This window comes from Pieris brassicae, chromosome 10 (assembly GCF_905147105.1).
Source record: "Pieris brassicae chromosome 10, ilPieBrab1.1, whole genome shotgun sequence".
Classification (NCBI taxonomy): domain Eukaryota; kingdom Metazoa; phylum Arthropoda; class Insecta; order Lepidoptera; family Pieridae; genus Pieris; species Pieris brassicae.
In genome coordinates, this window is record NC_059674.1 from 2,126,629 (window position 1) to 2,139,695 (window position 13,067).

General features: G+C 35.7%; 1 protein-coding gene across 1 annotated transcript in view; it reads left to right on the plus strand.

Moving 5' to 3' along the window:
• Positions 1-11,835, plus strand: part of LOC123715061 (semaphorin-2A-like) — a 92,503-nt gene extending 80,668 nt beyond the window's left edge. Inside the window, exons 11-14 of the mRNA XM_045669878.1 lie at positions 102-377; positions 5,204-5,338; positions 5,921-6,029; positions 6,650-11,835. Coding sequence (XP_045525834.1) covers positions 102-377; positions 5,204-5,338; positions 5,921-6,029; positions 6,650-6,721 — 592 coding nt within the window. The 3' untranslated portion in view covers positions 6,722-11,835. The remainder of the gene's footprint in view (positions 1-101; positions 378-5,203; positions 5,339-5,920; positions 6,030-6,649) is intronic.
• The last annotated feature ends 1,232 nt before the right edge of the window (positions 11,836-13,067 follow it).

The following is a 13,067-nucleotide window of genomic DNA, read 5'->3' on the forward strand; positions in this document are numbered from 1 at the left end:
ATTTTCGACAATATTTGTAAACGTTCATTGTCTAAGAAAATTAATGTAAATCCTGATTATATATAATATTTATTAAAAATTCAATTCCTCTTTCACAATAGGTATGACAGCTGTGTGCGCTGTGTCCTAGATCCATATTGCGGTTGGGATAAAGAGGTCGGCGCATGTCGGTCCTACACTCCAGGATTACTCCATGACGCTACAAATTCCACTCCATCTATTTGCGAAGCGAGCGCCCCTTTAAAAACAGTCAGAGCTGGTTATGGACAGAGCGTGCACCTCGCCGCGTTTGCCAAGACGCCGCAAGTTTTGACAGATCAAATCGTCGCCTGGTACCATCATTCGAGAGAGAGGGGCAGATATAAAATAAGTTATAAGTGAGTATTCAAATAGATAGTAAATAAATAAATAGCTGTAGATGGCAAAAAATATAAATTTGTGGCTCGGAAGAGGCTTTTGGCCCGTGGTCCAATATAAATAATTCTGTGGTCATAGATCAGACAATATTAAGTACATTTTATTTTTATGATGTATAAATCGAGTTACACACTTTAATAGTGCCTTTAAGATTTAATAATTGAATTGCTTGTCCTGTAAACTAATGAAATTGCATATATCAAATTCTGACCTATGGCCACAGATATAAATAATTGATTTTTTAATACTTACTGATAATATATGTTTATATTTTAATGGATTAAAATAAAGCTATATTATTATTATGTTAGGTAACATTTTAGCTCGGGATTGAGTGAATCATTCCACACAGTACACAGGCCTAAGCCTAGTAAATATACTTGTCGTATTTGATATAACAATTTGTTAGATTCGTGTAACTGTTTTGGTGGTGGACAAAGTGATAGTAACTATTGATATTTTGTTAATGGTCAGCCTTTGATAATTATTATATTAAAAATACATTTTACAGTTTATTTTTATTTACAGTGACTTTCACATTGTTAAGAAAAAATATACATAAATGTTGTACGATAAAACCCACTCTCCTTATCTCAATAATATATTTTTTATTGTGTTTGTTTGTTTATTTTCTCCTTTGATAGATTACTTATGTTCTAATTAAATTGATGTGTATGTGTGTTAAATTTGTGATGTGTTATTTTCTTAGCATACAAAAACGTATAAATAAATAAAACTACTGATCAGACAGGTTGAGATGGCTTTAAGTTACACGTTAGTCGTTTAATAATTATGATTCATTCATTCAACTTAAATGGATTATTTTAATATTTATATATTTGTGATGAAAGAGGTAAGGACAAAAGGTTATTTTAAATGTACGTTAAAATATCGTTTAGTTCCGAAAACTATTGCCTTTAAACGATTACTTACTGTCGTAGTGACGAATGAAAAGAAACATCAAACATCCAAATGGCTACAGATTCCCTGCTCGAAAGGATTCCTACCGCTGAAATCGTGATACTTGGCGATTTTAACGCTCGCCATGCCCATGGCTCGGCAACCGGAAACCGCCGATCACGCGGGAAGATCCTTTCACAACTTTGCTTTAGCTTACGACCTGTCACAAATGGTCCCTGCGATTACGCCAATACCAGATGTACCTTCTGCTGACCTCACATCTGGAGATCTATCAAGTCTCTGTTGACCCGCCATTGGGTTCATCGGATCATTGTGTGGTCCGGAGTACTGTGCCTACTACGCGCCCTCCTCGCCCCGTTTTTCGGGTTGTCGCCGTATTTGGCTCTATCGGTCAGCAGATTGGGATGGGATGCGGTCTTTCTTTGCGTCCTACCCTTGGGGGCCTATGTGCTTTTCGTCGGAAGCTCCAGATTCCGTCGCTGCCTCTGTCGCCGAAGTGGTTCTACAGGGCATGGAACTCTTTATTCCATTTTCTGCGGTGCCGATCGGTGGCAAGTCTTAGCCGTGGTTTAAGCGTTCTTGCAAGGCAGCATCGCGTCGAAAGCGAGAATGCTTTAATGCATGGGCGGAAGCAGCGATATCTCGTGATGCAAATACCAGCGAACATAAAAAAGCATATAACTCAGCCTCCAGGTCCTTCAAACGGGAAATCGCTAAGGCAAAGTCAGAGCACATCGCCAGATTTGGCGAGAGATTGGCCCAACTGCCTTCGGGGACTCGAGCATTCTGGTCTCTCGCCAAAACTGTACAAGGGAATTTTTGTCAGCCATCCATTCCACCGCTGCACAGGGAGGATGACTCGCTCGCCCACACTGCGAAGGAGAAGGCCGAACTCTTGCGCTGTCTCTTCGCGTCCAACTTTGGATGACCGAGGGGGATCACCACCGACGATTTCGCGGTGTGATTATTCAATGCCGGAAATCACATTCCGGCAACGTGCTGTTCGCAAGGCACTATCTTCCATGGACATTCATAAGTCGAGCGGGCCGGATGGTATCCCTCCAATTGTGCTGCGTACTTATGTTCCTGAGTTGGCTCCGGTCCTGATGCGCCTATTCCGGTACCTGTACTCGCTCGGCACTGTCTCAAAGTGCTGGAAGACCGCTTCGATACATCCGATCCCTAAAAAAGGCGATCGCTCTGATCCGTCCAACTATCGTCCAATAGCTATAACCTCCTTGTTCTCCAAAATAATGGAATCCATTATTAATGGCCAGCTCTTGAGGTATCTAGAGGGCCACCAGCTGATTAGCGATTATCAGTACGGCTTTCGTCGTGGTCGTTCGGCTGATGACCTTCTAGTATACCTTACACATAGATGGGCAGAGACAATTGAGTCCAAGGGGGAGGCTCTAGCGGTTAGTTTGGACATAGCGAAAGCCTTCAATCGGGTGTGGCACAAAGCACTGCTCTCGAAGCTCCCAGCCTACGGGCTTCCCGAGAAATTATGCGACTGGATCTCCAGCTTTCTGGCCGATCGGAGCATCAAGGTCGTCGTCGACGGAGCATGTTCCGACCTTAAACCCGTGAATGCTGGGGTCCCACAAGGCTGTGTTCTATCCTCGACCCTGTTTCTTCTGCATATCAATGATATGTTGCAACTTAGCAATATTCATTGCTATGCGGACGACAGCACTGGGGATACTCTTTACACTGGCCGGGCAGGTATTTCTCGGGCAGTTGTCGATGAGTACCGGAACAAACTTGTGTCTGAAGTCGAAACTCTACTACGTGGAGTCTCGGACTGGGGTAGACTAAACCTAGTCCAATTTAACCCCAAGAAGACACAAGTTTGCACGTTTTCCGCGAAAAAAATACCCTTTGTCGCTACTCCTCTTTTCGAAAACACTCTTCTTGAAGCCACAGCCAGCATCGGAATACTTGACGTTGACATATCGAACGACGTTCAGATTCGCGGTCATTTGGAGGGAAAGGCTAAATTAGCCTCCAAAAAGCTTGGTGTGCTCAGCAAGGCGAGACGGTACTTCACTCCGGGCTACCGCTTGCAACTCTATAAAGCGCAAATACGGTTGCACATGCAATACTGTTCTCATCTCTGGGCGGGGGCTCCCCAGTACCAGCTCCTTGCACTTGACCGTATCCAATGAAGAGCGGTTCAAATCGTCGATGACCAATCCCTCCCAGCGGCTCGATCCTTTGGCGTTGCGTAGAGATGTGGGGTCACTCTGCATCTTCTACCGCATTTACCATGGAGAGTGTTCAGAGGAGTTGTTCGGATTAATACCTGCAGCTGAGTTTCATCATCGGACGTCGAGGCAGAATACAAAATTCCAACCGTATCACCTTGCCGTTCCACGACTGAGCGTTTTTCAAGGCAATTTTTGCCGCGCACCACCGCTTTGTGGAACCAGCTGCCCCCTGAAGTATTTCCGAACCAATTCGACTTAGGGTCCTTCAAGAAAAGAGCGTACAAATTCTTAAAAGGCCGGCAACGCACTCGCGAGCCCTCTGGCATTGAGAGTGTCCATGGGCGGCGGTATCACTTAACATCAGGGGAGCCACCTGCCCGTTTGCCCCCTATTTTATAAAATAAAATAAAATTCAACTGTATTTCTGGGTTCTATATATTAATTACCGTCAACGCGAGAGCTTAAAAGCTTCACAATTTAAATATCTAACTCAAATATGTCTGAATTAGTGTTGGTGCAAGTTAGCTTAATGCTAAATAGAGGTCGAAAAAATAGAAACAAAGAACTTGAAATTTAATTACGTAATGCAAATATATTTTACAACAACCTTCATAGTTGTAATTTTGTGTATTACGCTTGTTAGCTGTAAGATTCTATTAATTAAGTTTTAGTATTTTGTGGTTTTTATCATTGCTAGTGTGTTTTGATATGTATCATATCATATATAATGGATGTGTGCGTGTAAAATTAGTGATTTCATATTTTCTTGTACATACGTTGTGTTAGGACTTATAAATAAATAACAAGAAAAGCTTTCCCTTATTACACTATAAGTATCACAGTCGTATATAGTATGTTTATAAGTATATTAAGTTGTACATAGTATTGTCTTTTGTTAACATAGCTTTTACACATTGAAAGAAAACACTTTTTAACCGGATTGAAGCTATGTATTATTATAAACTTATAATTATTATACATAATTTTAAAAAATTCCGACGCTTCGCGTGTTTTACAGCGTGCGGTTTCACGGTGACTAAAGGTGTTGAATGTCAAAAAGTATCACAGCTGTAGATAAAGTTGTATTATCTGTATTAATTTCCCCGGAGTTAATATCGATCGAAAAATTTAAAATTATGTAAAATAATTATAAGTTTATAATAATACATAGCTTCAATCCGGTTAAAAAGTATTTTCTTTAAAGGATATTAAGATATTGGACACTGCAATTTTATACATATACGAGTATGAACGAGTACCAAAACGAAAAACTGACATGCCCTTCAATAAATTAGATTAGACTTAAATACATATTTATAAATAAAATAAAAGTAGACGCGAGTGTCATTGTGTGTCATGTCATTATGTTTTACACTAGTACTCGACCTGGGTGAAGGCCTTAATCCGAAAGGCCGAAATTATTCCACTTCTCTCTACTCTTTGCGACAATTTTCCAATTCTGCCCAGCTATCCCTTTGAACTTACGTCTAGCGATGGCGAGACAATGTTAAATCATTTGCAAATGACAGTTAAGCACTGTACGATATGAAATTAGAATTCAAATAATTTAACTGAAATATAATTGCAATGTAGAAAACGTGTTCCCTAATGTCTGTTTAACTTGAAAATGGAATTACGAAGTGCGATCGTTACAGTTCGGAGCGAGTTTTGTTGACATCCGAGCGTGGTTTGGTGCTACTGGCAGTTACAGAATCTGACAGGGGCCGGTATGAGTGCTACTTTGGACCCATTCTGGTTGCTTCGTACAATTTGGACATAGATATGCACAGGTAAAAATAAAAGCTTTTAGCTTAAGCTCAATTTTTATCCCTTAGGTAGGTTCGAACCTCAGACTACACCAATGACCAGACATATAAATCGCTCTGACGTTGAAATTATCGTAAGCAAACCGTTCTAAAAAAGGCGACGGCGTGTGTCAGGCACAGAAAGCAATGAAGAGGCTTGTCTAAATGATTACGAAACATATTTAGATATTTCTTTGTTGTTCATTAATTAATAAACAATACATATATTGTATCCTAAATTTAAAGCTACTATGTCTGGTAGTGCCTTAGAGTTGTGATATGCCGTCAATGAGTGACAAAATTAACTTTGACTTATTCCTAAACTACTGGTTCAAATTGAATTAAATTGTAAATATACTCACTTGCTAATGAGCGAAGGCTTCCATCCACAAGGAAATTATAGGGGCGTCGAAAATGGCCTGTACTGTTTTGATGGTACCGCCATGTTTGTGCTGCCCATCATGCCGATATCAATAACATAGTCACACAATTGATGGCAAATCATAATGAAGTCACTATCAAACCTCTAGATTACTTGCCAATTAATTATTAAATTATTGTACGCAGATGTACGCAGCCAAATAAATCACAGGAGTACAGGCAAGTGTACTCTGATTGGTGTCATGAGTTTGAAAAGTACAAGAGCGCTATGAAAGCGTGGGAGTCTCGTCAATTGGTATGTATTTTACAGTTAGATCCTTGATACACGCACTAGTCTGTGTACATTTACGACTAAGGTAAATTTGATAAGCGAAATTAATAGAATTTATGAGTTGTTTCGGGAGATTTAAATTATATATATATTCTTAATACTTTGAATTCAAACTTATGCCAATAAAGATTTTACCGTAATATCACAAGAAAACAAAAATGTAGAACTATTACCCGCTCACCGGTCTATAAAAAACTGCTTAAGAACACTCCTTACTTTACGGAGGTGCTCCTGAGACCTTAACATGTAGTTAAACATTAGACGCATTTACTCACATGCACTATATCTATCCGCCTAGACGCGTCACGGCTTTTTATCAAAAAAAAAATTCGACAGTAAACAGTATAAAAAAATTGTTATGGACTTAACTATAAAGCTTGATATGGAACTAGATTATTTTCTTAAAAAGGTTCCCAAATTTTACACAATATTGCATTGTTTGTAATGAAGAAGAATTTAAATTGATATTTAGAGGATGATTTGGATTGAACTAAAGAAAGTTTCAATTGAATTATACTATATGGTATAGCTGTATATGTGTATAAGATGCGACACCGTTTTACTCACGAATATTTTATTTCCAGCAATGTTCGAAAAACATGAATTCAAACCAGCAGAACAATATGAGCAACGAGATTGTCGCTTCGCTGCGGTGATATGCATTTATTGTTTATGAATCGTTTTAAGAAATATTATTGTTACAAAATATGTTATGTACGGCTTCTAATACAGCGTTAAAGGGTCCTTTATTGTTTGGACACAATTAATCCGTAGAACTATAAACAGTGACAAAATTAATGCGCTGAAACGATACGCACAATCGAAAAGTTAGCAAAATGTATAATATATACGAATAGTATTCGTATATTAAATTTGGTACGAGAATTTGGTAAATCTTTTGGCATCACAGATAACAAATGTCATAAACAAAAGCCATTGTCCCACTGGTAAGGGATAAATGATAATTTAAAACGTAAAACGGAACGGTCATGGCCATCATTTTTTTTAGCAATTGTTAATTTTTTATCTGATTTTATTTGAGTCCAATGTCGAGTTTTGGTGCATAAAATGTTTAAAATTTAAGAAATATTCACGGTATAGTCTCATTCATATGTACGACGCAAGTGCTATTTACACAAGACAACATGTCTTTGTCACAAATCAATAAAAACGATGGCAAAATTCCGTGAATTGGGCTTTGAATTGCTAACGCGTCTACTGTATTCTCCAGATTTGGCCTCCAGCAAGTTCTTCTCGCTGGACAGAAATGGCGAAACTGAAACCTATTTTGAGGCTAAAGACAAATCTTACTATAAAAATGGTATTGCAAAAATTGATTGTATGAATCGCTAAATCGCTCTCGAAAACTATATTGAATAATGAAAATGATTAATATATATAATATGCACTGATTAATATATATAATATGCACTGATTATTCGTCATCATTAGAATTCTTTCAGTTCCCAAATATATTACCTCAAGATATTATTAGAATTAATTTAGCCAACAATAATTCCGTTTGAAATGAGCGGCTAACGATGTTACAGAAAATAACACAAAATGCCGAATAATCGACAAATATGCTTTGAAATGACTGGTATATTAGCTTACGAAATGACTAGGGGAACATAATTTGGTAAGGGAATGATCGAAAATACATTTGTATACAATACGTTCCAGACACTGACTTTGTTGATAGATGGATGTTAAGATTACAAATAACATTATTTGACTATGGTAATGCTAATTTATTTGTTTAACAACAAAATAAGCTACCCTTACAGATTACAACACAACACATACACAGAATAAAACACAACGTTAACCAGTAATAAATTAAAATTTACAAAAAACTTTTTGCTAAATTAGGAACTAACATTAATCCTATTGTCAGTTCACACAACGGGCAATTAAAAACGTCTGTTAATATATGCAGTTACTTATTTCTTACATTGTGTGCCCATTTCGAGAGGTTATTATAACATACGCCGTAGTGCGACGTCTTAAGTACGAAATATGAATCACCATCATAGTAGCATATATTATGTACATAACACAAATCAAGAAACAGGTAGTGACCTGTTTCTTGATTTGTGTGTTTCTATTATTGCTAGTTGTAATTAATGTAATGTCAAACCAATCTTTTAATATGTCAGTGCGCAATACAATATTTGACTAATGACAATCAAATAACAATCCTTTCCTGTGTGTAGTCCTCACCGCAAAACGTTAAATCACCAAGTAGTTTTGACAATGACAGTAGACATCACGACTGTCAAATGGCGCGCTAAATGTCACTGAACTTTGAAGTCACTGAACCGATTTCTGTATTTGTGTGCGACAATACAATGAGCCTTAATTTTACGCTTTTGAAAGTTTATTTCTCCCGTCTAAATATTAATAAATATTCGTGTAAATAGTAAATAATGGTGATAACTACTTAAATGCTGTGATATCAGTTTGCATATAAATTGTTACAATTCGTTTTTGAAATTTATGTAAATTAAATCGGGGTTCGATTGTATTGCCTTTATAAGGAGAAATCTATATTAGCAGCATTGTTTCAAGGAATCTGGAAATCTGGAATTTTCGGTTTGTATATATATTATTGTCGAGAAAAAATCCATCTTATTATTGTTATGCCTCAATTATGATTACCAAACAATTCGTGTCCTCATTAAACTTGCCAGTTAATTAGTTATTCAATCATATAATAAACAATAATGAACTATAAACTCATTAATAATCAACTTTATATGAATCACACCAATAAAACTGTATAATTCAAACATGCATTTTACTAAAGCGTGTAGGTGATGTATAGTGCATCATTATAGACATTCATAGATTACAGACGACAGATAAAAAATATATAATCAACATTCAATATCCGTGCAGCGGTGTCAATATAGATACATACAGTGACAGATACTTTTTTTGGCCGGCAGCTGAAATTGATACTACCACCGCCATTTTGGTACGTACAATAAAAATCCAAGTAAAATGTATTTATTTTTATTCCTTGCATTATTAATTTAAAATGGCAAAGTTTATATTATCGAACAGTTCTAATGTGTATATATATAATATAATATCAGTTGTTCATATTTTTCAAGTTTGTGTCATATTTATTTAAGCTGTAGCTAGAAATGTATTTTCTAGATACTAGTATACACTATTTTATTTAGACATTTCAACAAATTATTAAGTAAGCCGGCGTGACTTCAAAATATTCCCCGTATAATGGTTAATTTTTATTTACTGGCAATACTAATATCAATGACAGCGACGCTCTTACCGGCCAAGAAAAAGTATGTGGCACTGTAACTACTTCTTGCAACTCTATATATTTATGATTTTTTAAAGCTATAGTCCTAGTAGCTATATACAAATTAATTTTTACTAAATAAAGTATGTTGAATGACAGATATTTTTCATCGTAATCGAACCCTGGTTTAAACCGTACGAAGACCAACAGTGGTATTAGAAATATATAATATATGAAATAGTATTCGTCCGATCAGCAAGAGCAATATAAATGCCAATTTAGATTTAAGATCTAGATTGTTCAGGCTTTTATCTAGCATTTAGGATAAGGGATACTTGATAAGTTTAATTTAAAAATAATAATAATTATTATTATTAATAAGTTCTAAAATCTGTATCTATGTGTTGGTTCGTAAATAAATTAGACTCGAGATGTGTCAAATTCTTTACAAAGACATTTGACTGTGACGTAACATTCGTAATTTTAGGTTTGATCCAAAATTTACATTCATAGGATTCATTTCGTACAAAGTGCTGTTGTTTTCTCTAGTATTTAATTATTAGAAGCATTTCCCGTCACTTAAACTCTATGTGATACGTGGGAACTAAATAGTACTTACCAAATAGAACCTCTTTAGGAAAGCAACTTCATCTATCCATAACGAAACATGTTCCGTCACTGTCAAATGTCTTTGTCGGGGTTTTACAGCTTTCTATATACAGAATATATATCTATATATTATTTCAATTATGAATGTAACCCTTTTATTCTAACGCAGCTTAAAATAGCTTTTATTTGTCATCCAGTCACAGATTAAAAAAATAACATTATTATCTGTTATGACATTGTGAATATCATATTTTGTTGTAAAAGCTGTCGAAATGTGTAATTTTACAGTTTCGGAGTCAAACCGAATTTAACATGGGGCTGATTTGACAAACTAAAGTAAAAAATAAATTCTTTAGTAAGGCGACAGCGGGTGAATAGATAAATGCCTACATCACGCAGGTAACAACGCAAAGTGTAAAGTGTCCACAGCAATTACCAACTTATCTCGATTAAAAAAAAGTCTTGTACATGGCTAGTTGACAGTTGACAAATGTTCATTTTTTTAGGTAATATTTTGACAGTTGTCACAGGACGTGACATCCATCGATTCAAGCAATAATACAGATACATAGCGAATTCAGATGACGTATTCAATCAATTGTGGTCAAATCAGTAAAAACTTAAATTTTATAAAATTATTCCTTTCGTATCTTACTAGTATAGTGCCTTGAAGCATGCTTAATAGAATTAAGATCTAAAATAAAATGAAGCAATAATTTGTTAAGTGAATAGAAAATTTAACAGTATTTCGTAAATATATATTGTTAACTTAGATTATTAAGAAAGTTACGCATTTTCATTGATTGAGTTGCTAAATTAATCACGATGTTATATGATAAATTAAGCTTGCCTTATCACACTGATATTAATTTTAGTTGGAGACAGTCTTGCGTACCCCCTTTTACTGTACGTCTGTCATAACTAGGGCGTCATTTCCAATGCATCTAATTTATAACAGAAAGCTTTGGACTCTTGTAATACTGACGGTTAACGCTGAAATTTTAAAGCGTAGTTTGGGGCAAGATTCAGAGACAAGACTAACCGATGAATATGACTCGCATGTGTCATTTGATGGCGTAGTTTCTCAAGTACGCTTTTTAAATTTCAGTTTCAGCATTTATAATTAGAATTAAACATATTACTTGATTGTGATTGGTCCAGAGCATAACCAATCATAAACAAGCTAGCTATCTGCTGTTGCATGTATAGCTCTTCACTAGTTAATGCTACAACCCCTGACCAAATATCTTAAAATGAAATAGACGAAGTTCTTTGGTGAAGTTTGGTGAAAATACAATACAATTTTGTTTTTAAAGGGTCTCTAGTGATGTAAATATTGTCTAGTATCCGTTACAATTTATTGAAATGGTTCATAATGCAACATTTGTTACACGAATAAAACATTTAAAAATTTGAATTTATGAACTAATTATTCGATATCTTTAAAAATGTATTCTCTTGCCTGTTCCTAAATTATTCGTTAAGTGATCGTTAAATGTATTAGTTGCACCAGCCTTTCGATATATTAATCGTTTAGTGGACGACTCTGAGGCTAAGTAATAAACCCCCATAAAATCTACACATTGTCTCGTTTCTTTCCGTCGTATTGCGTTTACCCTATGAGAAAAGAAGACAAATAGATACGGTGTAATTGCACAGATTTTTGGGGGATTTAATGCTAAGCACAACGCTTCTAGTTTTAAGTTGTGTCATTTGAATATTTCCTATAACTTGCCTCTCGATGTAGGAAAATGTAAATTGTACATACATTAGGAATCTTGTGGATTTCTAAATATGTAGAATAAATACCAATGTTTATTGTAAAGATGTTGTTAAGTTAGATTATAAGCTATTGTTTTATAAAAAGAGCGCAAAATAAATTATTTTAGAATTAAACTTTGTTTTGAATGACCTTTCGAGCTGCGTCCACAAATTTATTCAAGTACTTCTTCAATTGTTCTCTTCATTTTTCAAATTCTCTACGCCTGGATGGTAATTCCTATAAGGCTCTTTACTTAATCGGTCAGGGTTTTTTTTATGTAATAGGAGGAAATGGGCAGGAGGCCCTTCGCTCTGCTAGTCACGAGGTTTTTCTAAGCTTTCTGGATATGTGCGTGTTACATCTAAAAAAAGGTTAAGATGCATTGGTGACAGTGTGTGATAACTGCGTGTAATAAAATGTCGAAAGATCTTTTGCCTGTAACCGTTTTAGTAGCATTACATACATTGATGATGTATTTATCCAGGTTTTTTTGTGAAGGACATACTGGTCTCGCTTTTCCTTCGTTATATTGTATGGTTTCCGGTACAGTGGGGATGTTTTAAATAATGTAAAAATACAATATACAATTTATTACCGGTGTTAAACAAAGTATAGTAACGTAAAGTAATATATAGAATAATTTAACGCTATGCAATGTCATATACATTACATATACTAAAGATTGTCGGCGTCGAGCCATAAACTCGGGCGTATCGCTTTTTTATATCAAGGGGCAGGCTAACGTGCTGTCAAGTGATACATATGGACACTCAATACCAGAGAGCTTGCGACTGCGTTGCCGGCCTTTGAAGTGTTTCTACGCTCTTTTCTTGAAGGAGCTCAAACGCCTAAGTGAATAAAATATACAGTCTTGGCTTGTTCAATACAATCACAATCTTGCAGACATAGAAAAATCGCAGTGAAAAGTACTAATTTATATAATGTATTATACTAATGTTTCGTAGCAGTTTGTGGCTTTGTACCCCGGTTGTTTTACAAATTGATATTCTTGGGTTTACAGTATGGATAGGTAACACTTGTAAATCGGCGCATAGACCCAAAAAACATTTCACTAGCTCAGAGAATAATTGTCTATGAATGCCATATATTTAAAGCACCTACTTTATGCATACTTTATAACTATCTATTACAAGTTGAGGGTTCCTCAATGGTGGGTTGAAGTTTCGCACTTTTACTATCAAGTATATTAATCAAAAATTAATGGCCAAAATAAAAGCATTTAGCTGTTAAGTAATAAAACGAAATGAATTCTTTAGCCGTAACCGCGGTTTTATTCATATCATTTTACGGGTAATGAAACTGTAATTTAAGTATCGTAAAGCGTCAGTCTTAGAACACA